We start from the raw sequence: 25,014 nt of genomic DNA on the forward strand, positions 1-25,014 counted from the left end.
TTTTTATGCACTTCTTTAATCAGTTATTTCACAACTTTTATGAGGCTAAGTGATTCGGTAATTAAAGCTTTACGACTCCATTTTGGTTCTTAAAATCCCGTTGAGGTATCAACTAATAAGAAAGACATTAGACTATCCCAATTCTCCCTGCTTTCTCCCATAATTGTATAGTTTATCTTATGTCAGTGGACTGATTTGTTAAATAATATATTAGAGGGGAAAAAATCTAGATGTTTGGAGATTAGGAGAAATGATTAACTTTTGATTCATCAAAGTCCAACAATTCATACTTGCAAGTGACATAAGTGTCCAGCACCTTTATATCTCATTATTTTTTGTCACTGAAGTGATACTTTATTCGTAAATTTTACACATGATTATATAATTATTACTTTTTCCACCAAAGTCAATATAATTTTATTTTTCGCATATAAATCATAAAACTTTCACAAATTTACATAAAAATCATAGTGACCGAAAAATACAATTTTCCGGTAGTATTTTCTTATTCCAACTTTTTCGTTTTTTTTTTTCAGCATACTAAATAATAATCCAATTAAAATAGAATAAATATATATTTTTTGCCGCTTCAAAAAATAATAGTAAATTATATATATATATGTGTGTGTGCGCGCGCGTGTGTGTGTGTGTGTTATATACCATAATATTTTTTTATTTTTTGTCTAGCGAATGTAATTAGTTTCGGCCAACTGGTCATTTTTGTATTTTTTTCTTAAAATAGGAATGTCCCGACCCAACCGCACCCAATACCCATCTACATACGTTAAAATACTCCTAAATATTGAATCTTTCCCCTACGAAAAACTTAGTTTGGAATGCATGAGTTCTAACAAAAAAAAAAAGGTATAATTAGAGAGCACTTAAAATAAAAAAATGCTATAAATTTGAATGAAAATCTTGAAAATAAATAAAAGATAGAAATATAGTGTTTGAATGATTCACTTTTAGTATTGTTTTAATTTATATATATGGGTATTAGGTCCCGGAGTTAGATCAGGTTGGATCATTCCTGTTTTAGTTGAATTATTATTTATTAGACAGAATTTTTTTTTTAAAAAAACCATGGAATAAGAAAATATTACTGAAAAGTTGTATTTTCGGTCACTATGATTTTTGTGAGAGTTAGTAATAATTTTATGATTTTTATGTGAGAAAACAAAATGATATGACTTTGGTGAAAAAAAATCATAGTTATATTTAAAATCATTTGTGAAATTTACCCTGCTTTAAGTTAAATCAAATTAATTCTACGATACTGAGGGAGAAAATGAAAATGAAATACTTCCGAAATTTTCAGTTTTATTTACTCTTTTTGGACATCGATTCTTTATATATACTTTATGTCTGTGAGTGTGTTTTGTGAAAAAAAGATAATCAAAACTCTTGTATTGGATTTTGTGAAAAAAAGATAGTAATTAAAACTCTTGCATTGGAGGCTCGCCATTTTTCCTTTTGTTTTTCTATTAGCTTGTTTAGAATTAGTGCAAATTAACTTTAAATATGTCCTTCTTCAAAAATTAAAATTTTTAATTTAACGTTGTGCTTCTTCATTAATGTTTAATCTGAAAAAGACTCAACAAGTAGATTCATGGAATATATGCCACTTCTTTCTGAAGTGCAAAAGTGGTACTATATCTATTTTCTTAATGATATATACAATTGTAGCATTTTCCCAGAATTTCTAACCACCAATTCTACTTTTTTCGTGTCATATACTTCAGTACTACAGAAATCTTAAAGCTTAAATCCTACAAATCCAGCAGCACCACACAGGCCTTGACATCTACAACAGTTTCAAGAATATGCACAGCTTTATAATAACAACAGTATGATATTGGAAAATACTCTTACTGTAAGTTGGAGGCTTTCCTTATATTTATAATTTTAATTTGAAAAATTAACCTAAACAGTCGCTCACCCAACCGCTTAGACTACAAATAGCCGTATGATGTATAATATGTATATAATCATGTATAATATCAGTATATAATCTATATATACGGCTACGAAAAGTAAACAATGCATCCGACCGGTTATTTATATAAAGATTCGCGTGTGAAATAAAAGGTAATGAATATAAAATGGATGATATGAAATGAGCTAAACTAGTTTTGTCTATGTGTCTTTCGATGGGTATTAGTATTGAAGAGAACGATGTTAAAGGGACCTACAAGAAACTAGAAGGGAGTAGTTTGTAAATAGGAGAAAATATAGGACTTGTAACTAGTGATAAAAGGGATTACACAGATCTCTTCCTCTGTATCACAACAGGAAATAGAAAATGAACCGATTTCTTCTTCCTCTCTTCTCTCTTGTTCTCTCTTACGATTTCACTGTTCCATTGATAAACTTCACTGCATGTATGAATTACTGCTGGAGCTTGCTTAATCTAGCTCAGCTAACATGGTATCAGAGCCTCGATCTTAATTCTAGAGGTTAGATTTGAAATTCAGAAGAAAAGCAGGGAAATTACTCCGAAATTAGGGTTTTGAGTTTTCCGATTTGAGCGAACATGGCTGGAAATGAAGTGACCTTGCTAGAGCACAATCATCCGTTGTTCCTTCAAGCTTCCGATGCTCTGGGCTTAGTTCTATTTCATATCAAAATCACAGGACCAGAAAATTATGCCTTGTGGAATACGACGATGAAGCTAGCATCGAGAGGAAAAGGAAAGCTAGGGTTCATGGACGGAACGTGTGTCAAAAGCATGTATAGAGGAGAACTTGCTGAACAATGAGAGAAATGCAATGCAATCGTGTTATCGCTGGATTGGAAGCACTGTTGCAGGTGAGTTAATGCCTAGTATTGTATTTGCTTCTAATGCTAAGAAGGTTTGGAGTCATTTCAAGGAGAAATTTAATAGGTGTATCTTGACGAGAATATATCATCTTTGGACAGAAATAGCTAGCTTAAAACAGGGTACTGATTCTGTAACTAGTTACTACACAAAAATGAGTGACTTGTGGAATGAATTAGATGTACTGATTTTAACCTCTGCTTGTGAATGTGAGGAATCTAGATCATCACTGGAACTTTTAGCTAATCAGAGATTGTTACAATTCTCTGATGGGATTGAATGAGACGTATAGTAATGTAAGGAGCAATCTGTTGTTGAGGAGGCTTGTTGTCACTATAAATGAGGCTTATGCAATAGTGACACAGGAGGAAAGCCAGAGATCATTAGGAGTTACAGATACAAACAAGGATCCTTTGATTATGATGGCAGGAAGAGGTCGGGTCTTCAAGCCAAAGAAGATTGGCATAATCTGTGAACATTGTGGTTATAAAGGACATTTGAAAGAAATTTTTTACAAGATCATCGGATATCCATCAGATTTTAAAAGCAAGAAGAAGTTTCCAAGTGGAGGAACTAGACCTTATGTAAATGCTGCAAGTACTGAAGAAGCAACAGGGTCTGGAAATCCATTTCAGACTCATGTGCTAACAAAAGAACAATACAAACAGCTGGTAGGCCTCTTGAACAAACCAACAATAGGAGATTTCTCATCAAATATGGCAGGTATAGCCTCTCGACTTTGCAGTCCATCAATAGAAGAATGGATAGTAGATTCAGGAGTCATACATCACATTACTCATAATAAGGAAGTATTAAGCAATGTTAGAAGCATGAAAGGACAAGAACATAGTGGTGTGCAATTACCAACAGGGGTTAGAGCAGAGATAAAACATGCAGGAAATTCAATGGTCCTAGGAAACAAAAATGTGGAAAATGTTCTACATGTACCTGGCTTTAAATTTAATTTATTGTTAGTGTCAAAACTTACCAAGGAACTGAGATGTTCATTCAACTTTTACCCTAATTTCTGCTTGTTTTAGGAGCTTTATAGTGGCAAGGTACTGGGGATTAGTAAAGAATCAGAAGGCTTATACTTGCTAAGGGGGAGAGCAGCAGTATTGGCAGGAACAACCTTGAAAAAGAAGTCAGATAGCATAGTATGGCACCACAGACTAGGGCATGCCTCTTTGAAGACTATACAACATGTGTCTACAGTGCAGAATAAAGTCAGTAACACTGACATTGAGGACTGTGACATATGTCCCTTAGCTAAACAATGCAGACTTCAGTTTCTTATTAGTAATACAAAGTCCACTAGCATTTTTCAGCTTGTGCACTTAGATGTTTGGGGGCCTTAAAAAGTGCCCACATATGATAAAAATAGTATTTTGCTATTATTTTAGCAGGTATATATGGGTATGTTTGATGAATTCTAAGTGTGAAGTTGTGGTTGTACTAAAGAATTTCATCTCAATAGTAAGGTTTGTTGTATCTGTGAAATGTTTGAGGTCTGATAATGGTAGTGAATTCTTTAATTCTAAATGCAATGAATTGTTTGCCTTACTTGGGATTGTGCATCAGAGTAGTTGCCCTTATTTGCTTCACTTAGGATTGTCTATAAGAGTAGTTGCCCTTATACTCCACAACAGAATGGAGTTGTGGAGAGAAAACATAGACATATCCTTGAAATGGCCAGGACTTTAAAATTTTAAAGTGGAGTGCCTATTAGATTTTGGAGTAAATGTGTAAGGACTGCAATATATTTGATAAATAGGCTACCAACTCCTGTGTTAGAAGGAAAAACTCCATATGAGCTGCTTTACAACAAGAAAGCCAGTGTAGAACATCTGAAGGTGTTTGGTTGTTGGGGGTATGCAAGTAGCTTGCCAATGGGAGATAAGTTTGCTCCTAGAGAAAAAGAACTGTCTTCCTTGGTTATTTTGACACTCAAAAGAGATATAGGCTCTATGACTTGGAAAATAGAACTTTCTTTGTTAGTAGAGATGTTATTTTTAAAGAATACATTTTTTCATTCAAAAACCTTTCAGGTACTGAGGAAGACATGTTTACCCACATCACAGTTGAGAATCAGTCAATCTTGCAGGGTACAACCCTTGCTCAAAATCCAGTCTCATTACAACAGGATTTGCCACCAGTTGATCTTCTCATTCTTAAGACAGATCATGTTACCATGCATCTTCCAGTTGACAATTCAACCACTGATGATAATGGCATTCAAGGGGAGTTATATGAAACAGTTCCATCAGGCTCAACTTTTGAGTTAATAGACATTGAGAATGTAGACCAATCCACACCAGCAACTTCTGAGCCTCATGCCATACAATCTGCAGATCCTTCATCCATAATTGTGAGACCACAAAGAACTCATGCACCTCCAATTTGGATGAAAGACTATGTCACTGCTACTAATTCTTCCAAAGGTAGTAAGTATCCCATATCCTCTTATGTTGCCTACTCTCATCTATCAACAAACTACCAATCATATCTAGGTGCTTTCTCCACTTTGACTGAACCAAAGACCTTCAAAGAAGCAGCTCAACAAAAGAAATGGGTAGAGGCAATTCATCAAGAGATTCAGGCTCTTGAATCCAACTCTACCTGGGCAGTAGTTGATTTGTGTTACGGCCCCTAAATCGAGCCGGTCGTGATGGCGCCTATCGTGAAACTAGGCCAGCCAAATCATTTCCAAATAATCCATATTTCGTTGAAAACTTAAGTAAAAACATGTTTTCAACTGAATTCCGATAAATGATATAAAGTAAAATCAAAACAAAGCAAAAATATACAAGCCCAACCTCGGGTGTCACTAAGTCATGAGCAAAATACTACACCTGTTCGAAATAAAACAAGACTAGCATAGTCAGAGAATAGCCAACAAACACACTAAGAGGAAGATAAGGAAGGAGAAAGGCGGGACTGCGATCGCCAGACTTCTACCTCGCTATCTCCAAGGAAAATCCACAACTGAAATGATCAGCAACCGCTACCGTGGCCCGAGATACCTGGATCTGCACACAAAGTACATGGGGTAACATGAGTACACCAACTCAGTAAGTAACAAGTCCAAATTATGGACTCACAGGTAGTGACGAACCAAACCTCAACAGGTAATATAATTGAACTGTACAGAAAAGTAGACATGCTTGCAGTTTAAGTAAAAACCCAACAGTAAATAAATACAATCTGAACAGTACGGAGTATAAAGCTCAGAAAATCTCTATGTACCAATGCACAAACAACATGATCAATGTTCTGTGTACCTCTTCTCACATGTTCTCAACCACTCGGTACTATATATGGCCATCCGGATCAGGGAAATCCATCTCGGAATACACATCACTGACCGCAGTCATCCAATACCGAGGAAGGCCATTCCAGCCTTATGGAGAAGATCCATCTACAGGTATAAATACTTCGGATAAAATCCATGTCCAGGGAAGATCCATCCCTCAATATCATCAACTGCGCTCACTGGGGGTGTGTTACAGACTCCGGAGGGGCTTCTACAACCCAAACGCTATCATAATCATCAACATAACCGTTGTAGCATGCAGCCCGATCCCATAACTGTCACTCACAATCAGGCTCTCGGCCTTACTCAGTCATCACTCTCTAGTCTCGCCCACAAGGGCTCACAATGTCATGATACTAGCCCGAACAATGATATGATGTGCCAAATAACAAAAATCGAGACCGAGGCATGGTATAAAATGTATGAACAGGACTGAGTACAAAATATCAATGAAACTAATGATATTACAGCAAGAAACAACCTCTCGGGTCTCAACAGTATCGGCATGAAGCTTTAATATGACAATTAGCATGATTTACAACTCATTAACTTAATCACATAATCACAACATAGATATTAGCAAGAAAGATTCATTAAGCGGTGCCATGGAATGATCAAGGCCGCGATTCTCACGGTGCACGCCCACACGCCTATCACTTGGCATTTGCGTCAACTCAATAGTAATCATGGAACACATAGTTTGGGGTTTCGAACCCTCAGAACTAAGTTTGGAAGCGTTACTTACCTCAAATTAAGCCAAACTTTATCCCGCGACGCCCTTGCCTCTCGATTCGGCCTCTAAATGACCCAAATCTAACTAAAACCAATATATTATCATTAATACATGCTAAAGAAACAAAGACCAAGCAAAAGTAATTAAATTACCTCAAAAATCCTAAAACTGGCCAAACCCGACCCCCGGGCCCACGTCTCAGAATCCGTAAAATCATAAAACTAGAAAGTCATTCACTTATGAGTCTACCCATATCAAATTCACCAAAATCCGACATCAAATGGTCCTCCAAATCCCTAAAATTCACTCTCCAAACTTTCTTCCATCTTTTCCCAATTTTCACCCTAAATTCCCAAATTAAATGATAAAAATCAAGACATAATCATGGAATTTAACCCAAACAAAGTGAAGAACACTTACTCCATTCACTCCTATGAAAATCCCCTCTAAATTTGCTTTCTCCTGAGCTCTCTAATGAGTTTTTGAAAATATGAACTAAACCCTCATTTTTGAATTTAAAGATTCTGCCTAGACACTTCCTTCTTCGCGAACGCGAACGCCTCTCGCGTTCGCGTAAGCCAACTCAGACTGCCTCTTCGCTTTGCTCTTCGCGAACGTGACCACTGCTTCGCGAACATGATGCTTAACCAACTCATACCTTCACGAACGCGACCCTCACCTCGCGAACACGTAGACCAAGGACCTAGGGTCCCCAACTGACTCACTCCTCTTCGCGAACGCGACTCCACTCCCGCGTCCGCGATGCACCATGATATTTTTGGTGGCTCCCATTTTACCCAGATATTTTTTTGTTTTTGGGTTCTTTATCCAACATGATTGTAACATATTCAGTGACCTTAGCTATAATACATTTTGAATTTGCCTTTTCTTTTTTATTATTGAAGAGATTATTGTTCCAAATCTATGAAAAATTGTGGGTCATGATTTCCTGTCTTTGATGTTGGCAAAAATCCAAGAGTGAGTAGGTAGATTTTGTGGAATAGATTCCATTTGATGTGGCTCCCCCCAGATCATTCTATCTTCCTTAATTGGGTTGGATGGAATGAAAGTGTTATAGATGGAATTTTGGATATTTTGGGGGATGGTGAGAGATAGAGTAGAGAGATCCCAAGTTCCATAATGATGAGCAGAGATAACTATTTTGGTCATGTCTTCTCTTGTCAGGGAACCTTGTATAAGGGACCTTATAGCTGGGAGGTTGTTTATCCAAGGATCATTGAAAAAACTAACTCTGTTTCCTGAATGCACTACCCATCTTTTTGCTTTCATGCATGTTTCCCATCCTTTTAGGATGCATTTCCAGGTGTGAGACTTGGCTTTTTTTTGGAGGGATCCGCCAATTGCAGTGTTTTGCAATAAGAGTTTTTGCCTATAGGGTTGAGGGATTTTGGTATAGCCTCCAGGCAAGACCTGAGTGTTGGGCTTTGTTTTTCAATTCAGCTTTCTAGATTCCCTGCCCCCTTATCCTTAGGCATAGTGACTGTATCCTATGAGACCAGGTGCATCTTTCTTTTGGTGGCAGTAGTGCCCCAGATAAAATTCCTCTGAACTTTGTCAATTTCTTTGGTCCTTTTTGCTGGCAATTTGATGTATTGCATTACATGATTTGGGATTGAGTTCAGAGATGCTTTTGCCAATGCGATTCTCCTAGTCATGTTAAGCATGCTTGTTTTTCACCCAGCCATTTTTGAGGGGAGATTGTCAATAATGATTTGAAAATCACTATGAGTGGGTCTTTTGTGGAAGATTGGGAACCCCAGGTATTTTCTAAAGTTTGTTGAAGCTTTTATGGAAAGGGTGTTTGAGATGAGCTCCATTTGTTGAGGTTGGCAGTTTGCACTGAAATAGACTTTTGACTTAGTAAGGTTGATCTTTTGCCCAGATGCCAAGTTGAAAGAATTGAATCTATTCATGATTGTGTTGCAACTTACTTGGTTAGCTGTTGCAAAAAGAGTTAGATCATCAGCAAAGAATAGGTAATATATCTTAGTGCCACTTCTGCTAATGCTGATAGGGTGCCACTCACCCTGGAGGACATTATTGTCAATGTCTCTGGAAAGTCTTTCCATACACATGATAAACAGGTAAAGGGATAGAGGATCACCCTGTCTGATGCCCCTAGTGGGCATGAAGGGATTAGTTTGCTCTCCATTAACAATTACAGAGATGGTGGAGGAGCTGATACATGACATGTTGAGGTTGATAATTGTGTTTGTAAATTTGAAAGCATGGAGGGTTTGCTTAATGAAAGACCACTCTAGTCTGTCAAAAAGCCTTCTCCAGGTCAATCTTTAGGATTATGTTAGAGGATTTTCCTCTCATTTTTCCAAAGTGAGAGATGTATTCTTGGACTATAATGGCATTGTCTGAAGCCTTCTTGTTGGAGAGGAAGCTAGCCTGACTAGGCCCAATGATGTGAGGGAGGTAAGGCTTAATTCTATTGACAATGATTTTTGTTACTGTCTTATAAACAGTATTACATAAGCCTATGGGCCTGAATTTTTTGATCATTGTGGCTTGAGGGCATTTTGGAATGAGGCACAAGAGGGTGTCATTCATGACTGGGTTCATAGTTGATGTGGAGAAACATTTCTTGCAGAATTGGATGACATCCTTACCCACTATGTCCCAGTATTTTTGATAGAAGAAAGGGTGAAGGCCATCAGGTCCAGGAGTTTTGAAAGGCTTGAAGGAGAATATGACACTTTTAATTTCACTATCCCTCAGGGCCATCCCAATTGTTGTTTGCTGAATCTGGGAGAGGCAATGCCCCTGGATTTCAGTGGAGGACAAGCCATTCTGGGATTGGGGGAGGGATGATGTATAAAATTCTTGGAAGAACTTTGAGATTGCTTGCTTGATTTCCCCAGCCTCAAACATCCACTGACCTGAGTTATCTTTGAGGGTTTTATTCCTCCTCCTTCTATTTAGAGTAGAAGTGTGAAAGAATTTTGTATTGGCATCTCTATCCGAGAGCCATTGAATTCTAGACTTTATTTTACAAAAGTCCTCTTCATTTTTCAAGATAGAGCTAAGCTCTTCAATGAGGTTGCTTTTAAAAACTTGCATTAAGGTGCTATTGGGATAAAAAAGTAATTTTTGGATCCCTTCTATCCTTGCTAGCAACCTCTTTTTTTGTGGAAGATGTTTCTAAAGGTATGCTTATTCCATTTGAGAGCATTAACATTGAACACGATGGTGGAAGGGATTAGTATAGAATCAGGCTTGAAAGAATCCCTAATTAAGTTTTGAAACAGAGGGTGGCTGCACCACATTGATTCAAAGCTAAAAGGTTTATTGAGAGGAGTATGATTGTTATTGCTTAGCTTGAAAAGCATGGGGCAGAGGTCAGAATGGGTCTTGGGAAGGTGAGTAATGTTAGCTTCTGGGTGCTCATTTATCCATTGGTTATTAGCAAGACACCTGTCAATTCTTTCTAGTATTAGATATGACCTATTTTTGTACCTCTTGTTAGACCAAGTATACTTGCTACCTTTAAATCCTATGTCTACAAGGTGACAATTGTTAATATAATTCCAAAAGGAGTTACTCCTATGGGTGTTTATAGCGTTTCCCCCAAATTTGTCTCTTGCTTTCAGGACTTCATTGAAGTCTCCACCCACAAACCAACTCCCTCTGTGATTATTGGAGATATAAACTAAACTATCCTAGAGGGCCTTTCTATCCTCAATGTGGTTGCTAGCATAGATTGCAAAAAAAAACCAAGGGGGGTTTAAGGGTAATACCTTGACCATGGCATGGATACCTTGAGAGTTTACAGCTACTTCATCAACTTGGAGGGAAGAATCCCTCCACATACAGTAGGGAACTGCATGTGCATGTCGAATTGAAACTCTTCAGTTAGCTTTTTGTGGTTTGCCATTTTGGTCTCCAGGAGAACCAACATCACAGGCTTGTGCATTTTGAACATTTCTGAGCAATGACTCTTAAACTCCGCACTATTTGCCCCTCTAACATTCCATATTGTGAAATTTATTAGAGGGTGAAGTGATGGAGGGATGTTGCTCGTAAATGCCTTGTCCCTACCCTAGGGGTGCATCACTTCTCTTCTCCTGTGTTGATATTTTTGGGATCTTATCACTAGGGTTAGGGTCAGAAGAGGTTTGAGTGTACCTTGATTCAGATGAGAGGAGAAGTCAGTTCCGCAACGAACTAGGTTCTTTGGGAAAAATAGGATCAACGTCTCGCTGTGTTCCACACTGAACTCCATAGCTCTTAATGCTTCCAACCATAGTGAGTCCATCCTCACTAGGTTGTCGATTAGGGTTGTTTCCTGGTCCATTGGCACCTCGTGGTTCCTCAGTAGCTCTAGGGCTATTGAAATTCCTTTGGAGATGTTCCCCAGAGGCGATTGATGTTGTTTCTCTTAGGGTGGTTGCTGATGTTTCTCCTACACTGAAGGTGAAGTTTTCTGGGATGATTCCGGTTGGAGGATTTTGAACTGGGGGGGGGGGAGGGGGTTGCATATGGGTCCTCTACTGATGGGTCTGGGAAGAACGGGATGCTGTTGAATATCTGCTGAATCCTGTCGTGGATAAATGAATCGCTGCTCTGGTGTATGTCGGTTGGGTGGGTCTGGTCCATGACTGACTGCCACATTTGTGCTCCAAGCATCCCCAAGCCCTTGTTTAGGGCTTCTGCAGTTACCCTTGCTAGATAAGCTAGGTTCTGTATGATTAGAGAGATCGGTTAATTGCCCAACTGAAAATTGTAGCTTAGGGCTTGTCCATGGAGTGCCAGTTCCAACCATGATGTTGGTAGGTGGTCCAGTAGTGGTAGGATGGAGGTTAGGAAGATTGGGGGGTTGGGATTTGGTTCCATTTTTGTTTTTTTTTCTATCCGTTTTTGGGTTAGTAATAAAAGGTAGGGTATTGGGGCAATCAAACGTTTTTGGTGGTTGTGGATTTGGATCGACAAACATGCTTATTATTTTGGGATTTGTGTCTGATACACTAGGAATGGGATTATTATAATATCCGATTGAATTGATGGGTTCTGTCAAATCACTTAGGATTTCTTGATTATACAACTTTGGCTCTTGAGCTTTCATTGAGGGATTTTTTCCAGTTGGTATTGGTAGGGGAAACGTAGTGTTGTAGTAGTCATCATTGGGGTCTATCATGGAGTCTATTTTTGCAGAGATGGGAGGTGGCCCAGTCTGGATTTTTTGGTTTTCATCTTGACCTTTGGGCTTGGTTGACTTTGGGTGTGAGGTAGTGTCCGTTTGGTTTGGGTTACTGAGTATGGGGTTTGTCCTGGCTTTTGTTTGTGTTGTGGGCCCATGTCCAAAATTTGTGTGCAGCTGTGCATTCCCTGGGTCCGCTTTTCTTTTAACGCTTGTGTTGGGCCTTTCTCTTGTGGGCTGCCCGACTGTAACTTATTTTTCAGATTGTTGTCTCTTTGTGGTAGTGGGTTGGGTTCGGTCCATATCCTGTAACAGGTTAGATTTAGTGGTGTATCGGAAAGTTTGAGTTTCAAGGAACTTACCGGATGTAGCATCGAACATTTTTACTTTGATGCCCTCTGGCTTTGTTGGTGGTTTGTCCTTTCTATTCTTGTGCGTTGCTTCATTTTGCTGTGTGTTGTGCTCTTTTTTACGCCTTCTGGAGAAAGAAATCACTTTCTATTCCTCTTCTTCCTCATTGTTTGGTGTTTGGGTTGAATCACCGTTTGGCTTTGAATTTGAGCTCTCTGGGCTGTCTTGCATATGTGTTTGTTGTTGTTTTTGCCTGTGTAAGCATCCTTTCAAGGTGTTCCCTATCCTTCCACACCCAGTGCATAGTACATTTTCTCCTTCATAGATCACCAACTGCTTATAATCCCCTATTGTAACTGAGGTAGCAACTGGTGTTTCCAAGGGTACCTGGATACATATTCTTGCGTATCTACCTCTGAGGGTGGCTGAAGTGCACGTATCAATTTTTAGGAGTTTTCCTAGTTTTCTGCCTACTTTTTCTAGGACCTCTTTGTCATAGAATTCAGTGGGTAGTTGTGGTAGTCTTTCCCAAATTGCAGTGAAGGATAATGTCGCTTCTTATGGGACGAATTTGGGTTCCCATCTTCTGACTAAGAGGAAACTTCCAGAGATGAACCATGGCCCTTTTTGTATATCTTTCACTAGATTCTCCTCTTTACCAAATTTGACTATGAAAAAATCCCATCCTAGGTCGATCAAGATCAACTGTTCGGATGGGTTCCATAAATCAACTAATTTAGATCGGAGGAGGTAGTGTGACATTCGCTTTCCAAAGAGCTTTATGATGACCGAGTAACGCCATGGTTCATATAACCTGTTTTTATCCTCTTGAGAATTAGGATTGGACCTACTGTTTCCTTTCCTTTTTGTTGCGTTATGGTGGATTGTAGTTCTGAAGCGAAGTAGTCAGCTTGTGTTGTATTTTGCTTATTTAGGAGCATTTTCTTGTAAGAGTGGGATTGGGTTGTTTCTTCTTCCATAACAGTGTCGTCCAGTGGTTCCGATGGTATGTTAGGTGATTTGAGTGGATTTTCCATTAGTTGTTTGTAGTGATGGATGAGAGTTTCTCTAACCTTTTAGAATTGGATCCTATAAATGTTCTATTTGTAAGTATGCTGTGTTCCTTTAATGATAGAGATACAACAAACGTTAATATCTCTGTAAAATCGAATATTCTGGGTCTAAAGTGAGTCCTTTTGTAAGCATAGAACTTATAGGTAAGTTTTCCAATTTAATATTCAAAATTCAATTATCCAATAAAAAGAGATAAAATAAAAAAATAAAATAAATACTTTGAGCTTCGAAAATCACCTTTGCCCGCTAATAAAGCGCGCTAGTAAAGTGTAGACATTATAGTACTTTACCAATATTAGACAGCTATAAGACCTATGCTCAAGTGCTTAAGTTCAATTTTCCAGGGGCAAAAGTGTCCGATAATGTTGCTCTATTTCTTTGTCTCAAAGATCCTTTCTTGAAATAGTTGAAACACCAAATTTGGTCTCTTTGCAGTTTTGCATAGCCACGTAGAATTCAATGCTATAAATATATAGCATAGAGCTTAAGCACACAAGAAAAGCAGAAAATAGGTTACGGATTTCAACCCCAAGATTGGACAATAAACCAATTCAATGTGAATGAATCTATTGGAGATTACACTTTAAAGAGGCTCTGCATGTCAGCAATTTTTTTCTTTTTAAATTTAGACCCAAATTTACTCCCAACACAAATCCCACCTGTCTCTCTCCTCTTATATAATCAGCATTTGCTGTGTCTGAGCTTGCATTTTGTTCTATTGAGTGTTTTTTTGGGCAATTGATATAAGTTTGTTGGGGGTTTTGAGAGTGAGAGTGAGAGTAAATGCTGCTGTGAAATGGCTGCTTCTGCTTCCTCTACTTTGGACTCTTCCCAAAAGGAAATTGAGGATGAGCTCAAAGATTGTGGGATTAGGCTTATTGTTCCTCCTCCTTCCACTGAAGAGCTCCTCAATCTACTCGATGTAAAGTTTCAATTTTTATCTATTTATTTCATGTTCTTCACATACAAATTACTAGCTTTATCTGTGTTTTATTTCCTCTTTTTTTTTTTTTTTTTTTTTTTTTATGTGTTATCAGTTTAGGTTTGTTTGATGTTGAAAACGATAAGACTTTTTGAGGGGAATGGCTGTTTGTCAATTAGATAAATTTGGGCTAGTTTTGACTTCAAATAGAAATCTTTTGTTCTTCCTATTATAAATGACATGGTGTTGAATCAGAATTGGAGGAATGGAAGTGGCAATTGCAGGTTTAATGTAATGATTTTGGAATTAGAATGAAAAGGACAATCCCATTATATAATAGATGAATGCCACCATAGAGCAATTTCTCCATATTCGTGTATTAATCTTTATGAACCGGCTTTATATCTTCTTGAAGTTGTTTGCTCGTATTTCTGTAATTTATGGCAGCCTCAAATTGACTACTTTTCTCCTCTTGTGTCTTTTAGAAAGTAGAATCTCTATTGGTAAAGGTAGGCCAAGCCCCTTCTGATTCAATGAAAGATGCACTTCGACCAGTAATGAGAGCTATGGTTGGAAGTGAACTTTTAAAGAATGCTGATGTGGACGTCAAATTCTCTGTTGTATCTTGTCTCTGTGAGCTTTCTAGAATAACTGCCCCTCAGCAACCTTATGATGATGGACTAATGAAGGTATCCAAGATATAACATTCTACTTTATTGTTCTCTTTTCCTAGTACACACACATATTATATATGTGTAGAAAGAACCACACTAACTAGTTTAGCTAATGTCATTTGCTCAAACTTTATATCCATTACCTTATTGTTTTCACACTCTTGTATTGAAAACTCTCAGGAAATTTTCCAACTTATAGTAAGGGCATTTGAAGAATTATCTCATTCAGCCCGCCATTATTATAAGGCTGTGCATATCCTTGAAACTGTGGCGGATGTCAAGGCCTGTTTAATGCTGCTGGACCTTGAATGTGATGCTTTAGTTATTGAGATATTCCAGCTGTTTCTCAGAATCATCAGGTAACTTAGCAAATTTTCCTTTTGGTGAAAAGTTTCTCAACCTTTTTCTCTTTTTTGACTGTTACATAGAGTTGTGATTTAATTCCTTCAAGCAATTAATTTAACCTCCTTCAGATTAAATCAGTATGGAACTTTTAGGATTTTACACTGGGAATGTAGGTAAAGTGAGATTAGATAGAACTATGAAAAATGACTCTAGAGAGTACGGATTTGGGATAAGCAAAAGTAAGATAAAATATTGCACTGCAAATTTAGCCTCCAAAGGAAGAATGAAGGTGAATGAGATTAGACACGATTGTATTGTCTACATACACACATTTTCTAATATCTTGGCTCAGTCTTCTGCAAGAATGGTATGATAGATGGAGATCTAGCACATATAAATTATATAGGAAGAATAAAATGGAGGAGTATTATGAGAGTGCATAATGAAGGAGTTTTTGGAATGCTATGTGATAACCTAACAATGTGATAGGAGAGTTTTATCGAACGGTTGTAAAACCAGCAAATTACATGAGATAGGACTCTATAGTCCAACATTGTCAAGATAGATTGTTGTGTACATTCAGATATTAAGACTAATGTGGATCATCCAAGATTTGTATAATTAGAAATGATAACAATATGATAGAGGGTGTAAGTAGCACACACTGAAGATAAATTAGAGAACATTGCCTGAGATGATTTGGCATATCCTACACATACCTCCAAATGTTGATGGTTAGCAGGTTAGAAACAGGGACGAGATAGATTTACACTTAAACGGAGGAAAGTTGGCTAAAAGGATCTACATTTTCTCTAAATCAATGTAGACTTAGCTAAGAATGGAACACTATGGAATCAAAGGATCCATATAAGTGATCAACCAGTTGGGATTAAGGCTTAGTTATTTCCGTTACGCTTACATTTGGTTAGTGTTCGCCAAGAGTGTTTTTGCTCTGGTTACAAATTTGTTTATTTGTGTAGGGATATGTGAGATGTTGAGAATATCTTCTATTAGAGAAACATCAATTGCCTTAAAAAACTAATTATCTGGTAGTGGAATGAAATAACCTCTTGCAGAAATGCAGGGCAAAGCTGCATACAATAGACCGTTATGGTCCGACACTTCCCCGGAGCCCGCGCATAGTGGGAGCTTAGGTGCACCGGGCTGCCCTTTTTTTTGGAATGAAATAACCTGAATAGAGTGGAACAGATTACAGTGGATTAAATAGTGGACCCCAGCTAATTCAGGATTGAGGTGCAGATGATTAATTAATATTGCGGTGGGACGCTAAGTGTTGGCTGCTTGCCTGTCAAGAACGAGCAGCAGGCTCGTCGATGTAATTCAAGTAGTTATCGTTTATCTTATTTATTTATGCACCAATACAATTAGCATTTGATGTTCGTTTCGGTATTGACTAGCTTAAAGGTGGTGGACCACATAAATTGCACTTTAAACTGTCCGCTAGCTATCGTGATACTTAAGTTCTTATTCACCTTCCGAGCACATTTAAGCATGTTGGTGATTGTTTGACTTTGACATCATGCTCCATGCCATTTTACCCCGGTGAAAGATTATAAGGTTATCTTGTGTAAGTTTTCTCTGATGAATGCTTATGTTTGATGCTGTGATTTTCTCAAGGCCCGACCATCCTAATGTTGTATTCACAAGCATGGAAGAAATCATGACTCTGCTCATAGAAGAAAGTGATGAAATCTCAATGGAGCTTCTTCAGCCTCTCCTTGATAGCGTCAGAAAGGAAAATCAGGCAATAAACCTCATCCTAGTAATTTTGTTAATCATGTTTCTTTAGTGTTTTTCTTGATCTTATATACTGTACAGATTTGTTCACCTATCTCGTCAAAATTGGGAGAGAAAGTCCTGAAAGAATGTGCTTCCACTGTTAGACCCTATCTTGTAGAAGCCCTCAAGTCAAGAAGCATGAATCTTGATGATTATGGTGACATAGTTGCCTCAATATGCAATGAAATGCCTGAGGGAGAACAAATGGTGCGTCCTATTCATGACTATTTTTTTTCTGAGAATGTGTTCATGACTCTCTCTTTTATGCAACTGCTTTTTGCCTTTTCATGTACTACGAGAAAATGACCTCACACGAAGCAATATTTGTCTAAAACAGTACGAGAATGTCAATGAGACTAAGCCCAATGCTTCTATAGTGCTTGATATGTATTTACTACTTTTAATTATGAAAATATGCTATTGAATTACTACTGATTAAAAAACGCTCCTTATAAGTAAAAAAAAGAAGCAGCTATTGGATTACTTTTCCTTTTTGCTTATATTAATTTTATGATCAGACGGAAAATGAAAATGTGACTGATGCTGTGTATCCTGTAAAAGTTGGTCCATCTGGTGCTGTTATTTGAGACTCCTTTAAATATTAATGGCACCTCTTCAAAAACATTACAGCTTCACAGTCAGACAGAGCAGCTAAAGAATATTGGCATTAGCAATGCTAGTCATGGTTGCCGGGTTAGGGCTAAGAAGAAACAGAGCATGCCAAATAAGGAGGCTGACCTGGGTATGTTGGTTCCAGAAAGAGATGTGTTGCAATCTCAAGATAAGAGAAATGGCTCGCTGCATTCAGTTCTCAACTTTGGGAGTGAACATAAGGGCACAGCATGTAGCAAAAGAAAACCACGTCAGAGCTCAAAGAAGAGCGAGTCTGTTCCAAAAGGTGATGTCGAGACCACTTCTGGCCTTAACATTGTAAGAGAAGGAGACCTTACTGATGCTGAGGAGCCATCAGTGCAACAAGTTGATGAAAAGAAACAGAAGAATGACAGAGCTACCATTGAAACTCATGATGTAGAAGAAACAGGAGATGAGGTTAAAAGGAAAACTTCTAAGAAGTTGTTATCGCTAGATCTGTGCTTATAGTTTATTTCAAGCACAAATGTGACGACCACTTTCTTTTTCTTTTTCTTTTTCTTTTTCTTTTTTTTTTCCTTTTTTCCTTTTTCCATTCACACTTGTGGGTTTTACAGGCGATTAAACTATCATTTGGGGATGAAAATCTGTCAAGCAAACTTGGCAAAGCTAAGCGCCAGAAGAAGCTTGCCATTGTAAAGGATGAGGTACTAATATACTCCTACCATTTTTTGAAGCAAACTGTAACCCTTGTTTATGTAACATCCATATCTGCAAAATTTGCAGATTTTGCTTGTATTTACGTAGTATTGTTGAAATGTAGCGGCTTGTTGCTAAATTTTATGACTTCTTAGCTTTGTCAAAAGAATCCAATCACAGTAAAAATAGGTTATAAGCTGCTATACCCTCCTTGAATTCGGAGCGAATACTGTTCTTACCGCTTTTCAATAGATTTTAAAGGAGTGAAAACTATTTTTTGGTTTAGGGCCCTACTGCTTTCACTTTATCTGTTGTTCTAGAATGTTTTCATGTCTGAAGAGCTTATGTTCGAATTGTTTCATTCAGAATTCTAGAAGGCGTCACATCACCAAAAATTATGGAGAAGAAATGGTTGGTACCAGAATAAGAGTTTGGTGGCCATTGGACAAAGTGTAAGTTCTACAAAATGTTGTGTCAGGACTGTCACGCTATTGTGAATTAGTGGTAGTAGTTACAGCTCCACTCTCATTCCAGCACTTTTAATCAACTTGATTGCCTTCTGTTGTTAAGTTTATTGTCTATAAAATTGACCTACCTGCTAGGCTGTCAGGCAAGAATTTGTTTCATTCCCTTAGGGGGTGTTCATAGAATTACACACATGGTTCTTTTTATTTGTATTTTTTTATATTGGTTTTCTCTAGTTTTTACTACTCGATGCTTTAAGCAGACCTTATACTTGCAGACAATTCCTGTGGAGATAGATTGTATTGATCAGCAGCCGATGGATTCCTGAGTTTCGAAATTAGCTTGTTAAGCTAATAAACTGTTGTTGTCTTCTTCTTCTTGTTCTTTTTCTTTCTTTTTTCTTTGATGTCCTTTTGGTAGGCTAAGGTAAAAATTGGATATATGTTTATATCCACCATATATGAGCTTCTTTTCTTTTAATTCTTTTTCTTTCTCATTCTTCAATTTAAACTATCAGCGATCTCAATCATCACCATCGTCCATATCATGTGACTGATGATAGTATTAAACCTTTGTAGATTCTTCTGCCTCTACCAGTGAACTGACTCGTATTTCTGTCAAACTTTTCAGCTTCTTTCTATAATAGATTCTGAATTAATACTTTCCAAATGCTCATCCACTCACAATTCCAGCAATGCCAACTCACCTTCAGAACTATCAACTAACAAAGCTCTATATCAACCCATTGCCAGATCTTGTCTTACTGCTACATCATTCTTCAATTTTATCATCTCTATGGTTTCAGTTGCTTGAAAAGTTGGAGTCAGTGGCAAATTGTCTAGGCAATATTCTTTCAAAAGAAATATGTGTAGTCTTACATGTAGATCATTTCTTGATGTGCTTGGTAGCATGAAATGCTGTGGCTCACTTGCTTACTAGCAATAGTTACTGGTTGTTTCTGGTGTATGGGTTACGAATTTTTGAGTGTGTCTCATCTATTGATTGATGTAGCTTGGATTGATATCAATTATTGTGAATATAATTACCAGATAGACAATGAATCTAGATGGGCAAAGAGAAATACTCCCCTTGGCCACCTAAAAGAAAAACTATTCCAAGATTTATCTGCAAAGTAATAGGTTTTGATTACTGAGTTGAAAAAAAAACAGACAGTTGACGAATTGCTAGGACCAATGCTCTAAAAAGGGGATGTTGGTTATTTAGAAAAAAAAAACAGAAGAGAATGCAGCCATGGGAGTACTGAAGGAGGTTGATGCCTCAGAAGGTCTTTAAGAACATGAAATTTTACAACCGGACATCGGAATCACGTCAAATCAACTCCGTTTTGCACCAAATTTTGCAGACAAGTCATAAATACTGAAATGAACCTATACAAAGTTCCGAATTCGAAATACGAACCCGATAGCAACAAAGTCAACCTACGATCAAACATAGGAATTCTTTAAACCTTTAAATTGTTAGTTTTCAACAAATTACGTTAAATCAAGTTAGGGACTTTTGAATTCGATTTCGGGTATATGCCCAAGTTTCAAATCACGATACGGACCCACCAGGACCGTCAAAATGTTAATCCCGATCCGTTTACACAAAACGTCGATCGTAGTCACCGAAACTAACCGAAAAGGCAACAAGGAACACCATTTCCATGAATATAAGGAAGTTTCTTTTGAACCATCGGATAATTTCTTAGGTTGACAAAAAATATATTTCCAGATTTTTTTTCTGCTTTATCAATGAAAAAAAAAGATTATCAATTAAATCTGTAAATTCACTCGGAACATTTAGTAATGACATATTGCACATGACTACCAAGTCAATGATGACAGCAAACAGTTTAGTTAATTGTTCACTTGGCATTTTGACTTGTAGAGTATCAGAGCACATCTTCAATTCCTTGTACCAAATTGACTTTGATCATGTCTTGAATATGGAAAAAAGTGTCTAGCTAAAGTTTGTGATCTTAAGTTTCTCTTTGCAGGTTCTATGAGGGTGCAATTACTGAGTTTGATCCTGTGAAAAAGAGACACAAGGTAGTGATCTTATTGTCAAGCTGTCTGCTGTTTTCGAGTTCATTTCTATACAGTTTTCATTCCAGTTTATTGCTCATATGCTTTTCATTTTGTGATATCCTGATATATATGCACTTAATAATGATGACAAGAATGTATACACTGTTCCCAAGTCCGTAAAGTTATACATCGGTAGTCAGTTTGGATCCATGATATCATTTATTTCCTTCTCAAGTTTAATCGAGACAAACTCCAAATATTACATTTGCCAAAATATCTGCAAGTCCAATTGACTCCCTGCTCAGTAATGTTGAGGCAAATGGCAATGCTATTTACCGAAAAATATCTGCCTGTCCAATTGACTCCATCTTCCTGCTCAGTAGCATAGAGGCAGAACTGTTTACGGAACCAAATATAGTCATTGCAATAAAAATCCATTTTATCTGCAAGAAAGGGAAATATATCCCAGAAGTGAAGTGGTAATTTTTGCTAACTTGAACCATCTAGAAGTTTCAAGTTGACTGATGCTATTTGCTTTCTTTCCTTTTGAGGTCTTATATTATGACGAACAAGTGGAAACCTTGAATCTGACTAAGGAACGGTGGGAGATGGTTGGAGACAATCCATCTGACGAGGTGCTTTCCTCATTCGATACTGTGTTATCTTAACATATTTTCAAGTTATTATTGGCCTTACATCGCCTTGTGATATGATTCTATTGGATGAAGTATTTACGGAAGCATGAGACAGATCTTCAATGCAATGCTGTTTCATCTGTTCCGTAAGTATTGATTTCTAAATTTTCATTGTACCTTGGATGCATCCTATGCATAGTCTTGAATGTTGTGTTTACTCCTACCTACTACTTTAATGTTAGAGATTGTATTTCATATCACCTTGATAAGGCAGTACTATTATTGGGATATGATATGGTTATTGGTTGATGAACTTGAGCAGATCCATGAAGAAGAAAGCAAAAAGAACCTCCTCAACAAAAAGGGAACCTGGAGTCTCTTCATCCAAAAGGTTGTTCTTATGTTGCTATACACTTTTTCCTGTAGTATTTCTCTCCGAACTGACTGTTCCGAGGGTTTGACAAGTAGGTTATCTATCTTCAGGTCTAAAAGAAATGCCCAAAAGGGTGAAACTGAACCCATGGATATTCCAGTTCCAGATAAGATGAATGATGCTACTGATGTTGGTTGCGCAACGAGCAGCAGAAAAAAAGATCCTGTGGACAAGGAAGATAACATGATCAATGAGAATCAGATATCCAAGAATTCGAAAGTTGATTTAGAGAGCTCATTGATGCTTGAAGACCATCCATCTGACAAGGTCCTAAACCCATCTGATGTTATTTATCTCTTAACATATTTTCAGATTGTCATTAACATTACATATCTTTGTGATACAATTCTTTTTGACGCAATATGTACAGAAGCATGAAACAGATCTTCAAAGCAGTGATGTTTCATCTATACCGTAAGTATTGATTTCTAAATCCTTGGGCATATCCTAGTTTGCTACGTATTCTTGACTGTCATCTATTGTGTGTCTATCTACTACATTTAAGATAGAGATTGTATTTATAATCACCTTAATATGCGACTACTATGGTGGGATATGATATGGTTATTGGTTGATGAACTTAGCAGCTCAAAGAAAGCAAAAAGAACCTCCTCAAAGAAAAGGGAACCTGGAATCTCTTCATCCAAAAGGTTGTTCTTTTGTTGCTGTACACTTTTTCTCGTAGTATTGCTCTCTGAACTGGAAGGTTGTGAGGGTTTTGACAAGTAGGTTTCTTTCTTCAGGTCAAAAAGAAAGGCCCAAAAGAGTGACATTGAATCCCCGGTTATTCCAATTCCAGATAAGATGAATGATGCTACTGATGTTGATTGTGAAACGAGCACTGGGCAAAAAGATCTTGTGGATAAGGAAGATAACATGATCACACAGAAACAGAGATCTGAGACTTTCATACTTTCCTTAGATAGCTCATTGACTCTTGAAGACCGTCCATCTGACAAGGTCCTTTCTCATCTGATACAGTGTTATCTCTTAATATAGTTTAAAATTATAAATGGCACTACATATGTTTGTGATTGATTCTTTTTTATTTTTTTTTATTTTGTTAATGTACAGAAGCATGAAACAGATCTTCAAAGCAATGATGTTTCATCTGTTCTGTAAGTATTGATTCTGAATTTCCTTGTTACCTTGGACATATCTTAGTTCTTTACATATTCTTGACTGTTGTCTGTCGTATTTACTTCTGTTTACTACATTAATGATAGAGATTGTATTTAGTATCACCTTAATATGCCACTACTATTTTTTTGTATGGTTAATGGTTGATGAACTTGAGCAGCAGATTGATGAATAAGAAAGCGAAAAGAACCTCCTCAACAAAAAAGGAACCCAGAGTCTCTTCATCCAGAAGGTTGGTCTTTTGTTGTTTTACACTTTCCCTGTAGTATTGCTCTCCGAACTGATTTTGACAAGTAGGTTTTCTTCCTTTAGGTCTGGAATGAATGCCCAAAAGAGTGACATTGAATCCCTGGATATTCCAAATCCAGATAAGATGAATGATGCTACTGATGTTATTTGCGAAACAAGCAGTGGGCAAAAAGATCTTGTGCACAAGGAAGGTAACATCATTACAGAAGCAGAGATCCAAGACTTCCAAAGTGGAAACCGAGAGCTCATTAACGGAAGTGCACTCACAACGTCGTCAAAACTTTCCAATGGTGCCTTAGAGGGCTGATTGACGAAGGAAGCTAATTAAAGTGTAAAGATGCTGAAGTTGAGTTTGGGAAAAAGGTAGTAGTCGTTACTCGTTATTCATTCAAATTTGGAAGTTTTACATCATAGTTGAACCCGATAGTTCCTTTAACATTTAAAGCTATGAGACCTTGAGTTTGTTACCATAGTTTGCCGGAATGGACAGCTGGAGGATTCCATGCTCGACCATATTCATGCAGATTTTTTTTAAAATTTTTATTTTTCTTTTGGTTGCGGTATGAAATCCGAGTTAACAAAGCAACTGCATTCGTGGTAGTCCTGTTGATATGTCAGCAAGGATTCACGTCCTTTGCTTGATCATAGATCTCATAAAGCAAGGGAATGTGAATTCTATATCGGGTTGATTCTTCCATATAATAGGTGAGAGGAGCTGTGGGATTCTGTTTCTCAATGTATCAATGAAATTTTTGAAGCACTATCAGAAGTTACTTAGGATTAGTTACACATCTGTAGATTTGTTTCTCTATGGCTAAAGATCATGCTCACAGAATCTATTATGGGAAATTTTCATAAAGCACTATCTTTTAGTAGCAATTAGCCATCTATCGATACCATTTGCTATATTACGGATTATAGATACCTTTTAGGTGGTTATAAGATGTATTTGATGTATTTAAGCTATTGTATTCATGAATATAATAGCAAAAATAGGCGTGAATCAGGGAAGTCCAACTAATCAGTTGTTGTATTCGACTGTATTCATGGAGTGAAACATGGGATTACAGCTGGACAGATTATTGTATTTGCTTGTATTCGACTGTATTCACGGCGTGAAAATAGGGGATGACACTGTTTTTAAAAGGGAAAGTGAATCAATTAACATAATAGACTCCTAATATAACTCAACAAACTCAATTATAACAAACAATTTTTGTCTTTTTAGTTATAAACAAGATTCTCAATCGAAAAATACTCCAAAAACATAGCTATCTTCAGAGAAATTATATAATACATATGAATACATAAATTATATTAATTAAAAAAACACTACCCTCCCCTCTTGGGGAGACAAGAGGGGTTGCTTTGATGGTAAGCAACCTCCACTTCTAACCAAGAGGTTGTGAGTTCGAGTCTCCCCAAGAGCAAGGTGAGAAGTTCTTGGAGGGAAGGATGCCGGGGGTCTATTTGGAAACAGCCTCTCTACCCCAGGGTAGGGGTAAGGCCTGCGTACACATTACCTCCCCCAGACCCCACTAAGTGGGATTATACTGGGTTGTTGTTGTTATGAAT

At 37.4% G+C, this 25,014-nt stretch overlaps 2 protein-coding genes across 6 annotated transcripts; both read left to right on the top strand.

The window, feature by feature from the left end:
- The first annotated feature begins 2,278 nt into the window (after positions 1-2,278).
- LOC107789812 (sister chromatid cohesion protein PDS5 homolog D) lies at positions 2,279-24,313 on the top strand. Of its 5 annotated transcripts, none has more exons than XM_075256633.1 (19): positions 2,279-2,808; positions 14,864-15,067; positions 15,233-15,411; positions 17,036-17,162; positions 17,237-17,404; positions 17,828-18,247; positions 18,406-18,495; positions 18,854-18,939; positions 20,952-21,003; positions 21,534-21,617; positions 21,711-21,763; positions 21,940-22,008; positions 22,101-22,317; positions 22,421-22,464; positions 22,635-22,700; positions 22,794-23,010; positions 23,125-23,168; positions 23,351-23,422; positions 23,503-24,313. In XM_075256633.1, the coding sequence occupies exons 1-19, from the start codon at positions 2,755-2,757 to the stop codon at positions 23,744-23,746; spliced, it is 2,490 nt and encodes an 829-aa protein (XP_075112734.1). In that variant the 5' UTR covers positions 2,279-2,754; the 3' UTR covers positions 23,747-24,313. The 5 variants fall into 5 exon arrangements, with proteins under 5 accessions (XP_075112734.1, XP_075112730.1, XP_075112732.1 ...); XM_075256629.1 differs by lacking the exon at positions 2,279-2,808 and adding an exon at positions 13,865-14,378; XM_075256631.1 differs by lacking the exon at positions 2,279-2,808 and adding an exon at positions 13,865-14,378 and having other exon boundaries at positions 23,354-23,422.
- Positions 2,804-4,255, top strand: LOC142182344 (uncharacterized). Its single transcript, XM_075256634.1, has 2 exons — positions 2,804-3,541; positions 3,859-4,255. The coding sequence occupies exons 1-2, from the start codon at positions 3,088-3,090 to the stop codon at positions 3,867-3,869; spliced, it is 465 nt and encodes a 154-aa protein (XP_075112735.1). The 5' UTR covers positions 2,804-3,087; the 3' UTR covers positions 3,870-4,255.
- Positions 24,314-25,014: the final 701 nt, after the last annotated feature.

This window comes from Nicotiana tabacum, chromosome 6, assembly GCF_000715075.1.
Source record: "Nicotiana tabacum cultivar K326 chromosome 6, ASM71507v2, whole genome shotgun sequence".
Classification (NCBI taxonomy): domain Eukaryota; kingdom Viridiplantae; phylum Streptophyta; class Magnoliopsida; order Solanales; family Solanaceae; genus Nicotiana; species Nicotiana tabacum.

Bases quoted from the DNA above. Each gene is read 5' to 3' on its own strand.
- LOC107789812 (XM_075256629.1), top strand. From the start codon at position 14,253: ATGGCTGCTTCTGCTTCCTCTACTTTGGACTCTTCCCAAAAGGAAATT. The intron at 22,701-22,793 runs GTTGTTCTTTTG...TTCTTTCTTCAG, and splicing joins GGAATCTCTTCATCCAAAAG to GTCAAAAAGAAAGGCCCAAA. The intron at 23,011-23,124 runs GTCCTTTCTCAT...GTTAATGTACAG, and splicing joins AAGACCGTCCATCTGACAAG to AAGCATGAAACAGATCTTCA.
- LOC142182344 (XM_075256634.1), top strand. From the start codon at position 3,088: ATGGGATTGAATGAGACGTATAGTAATGTAAGGAGCAATCTGTTGTTG.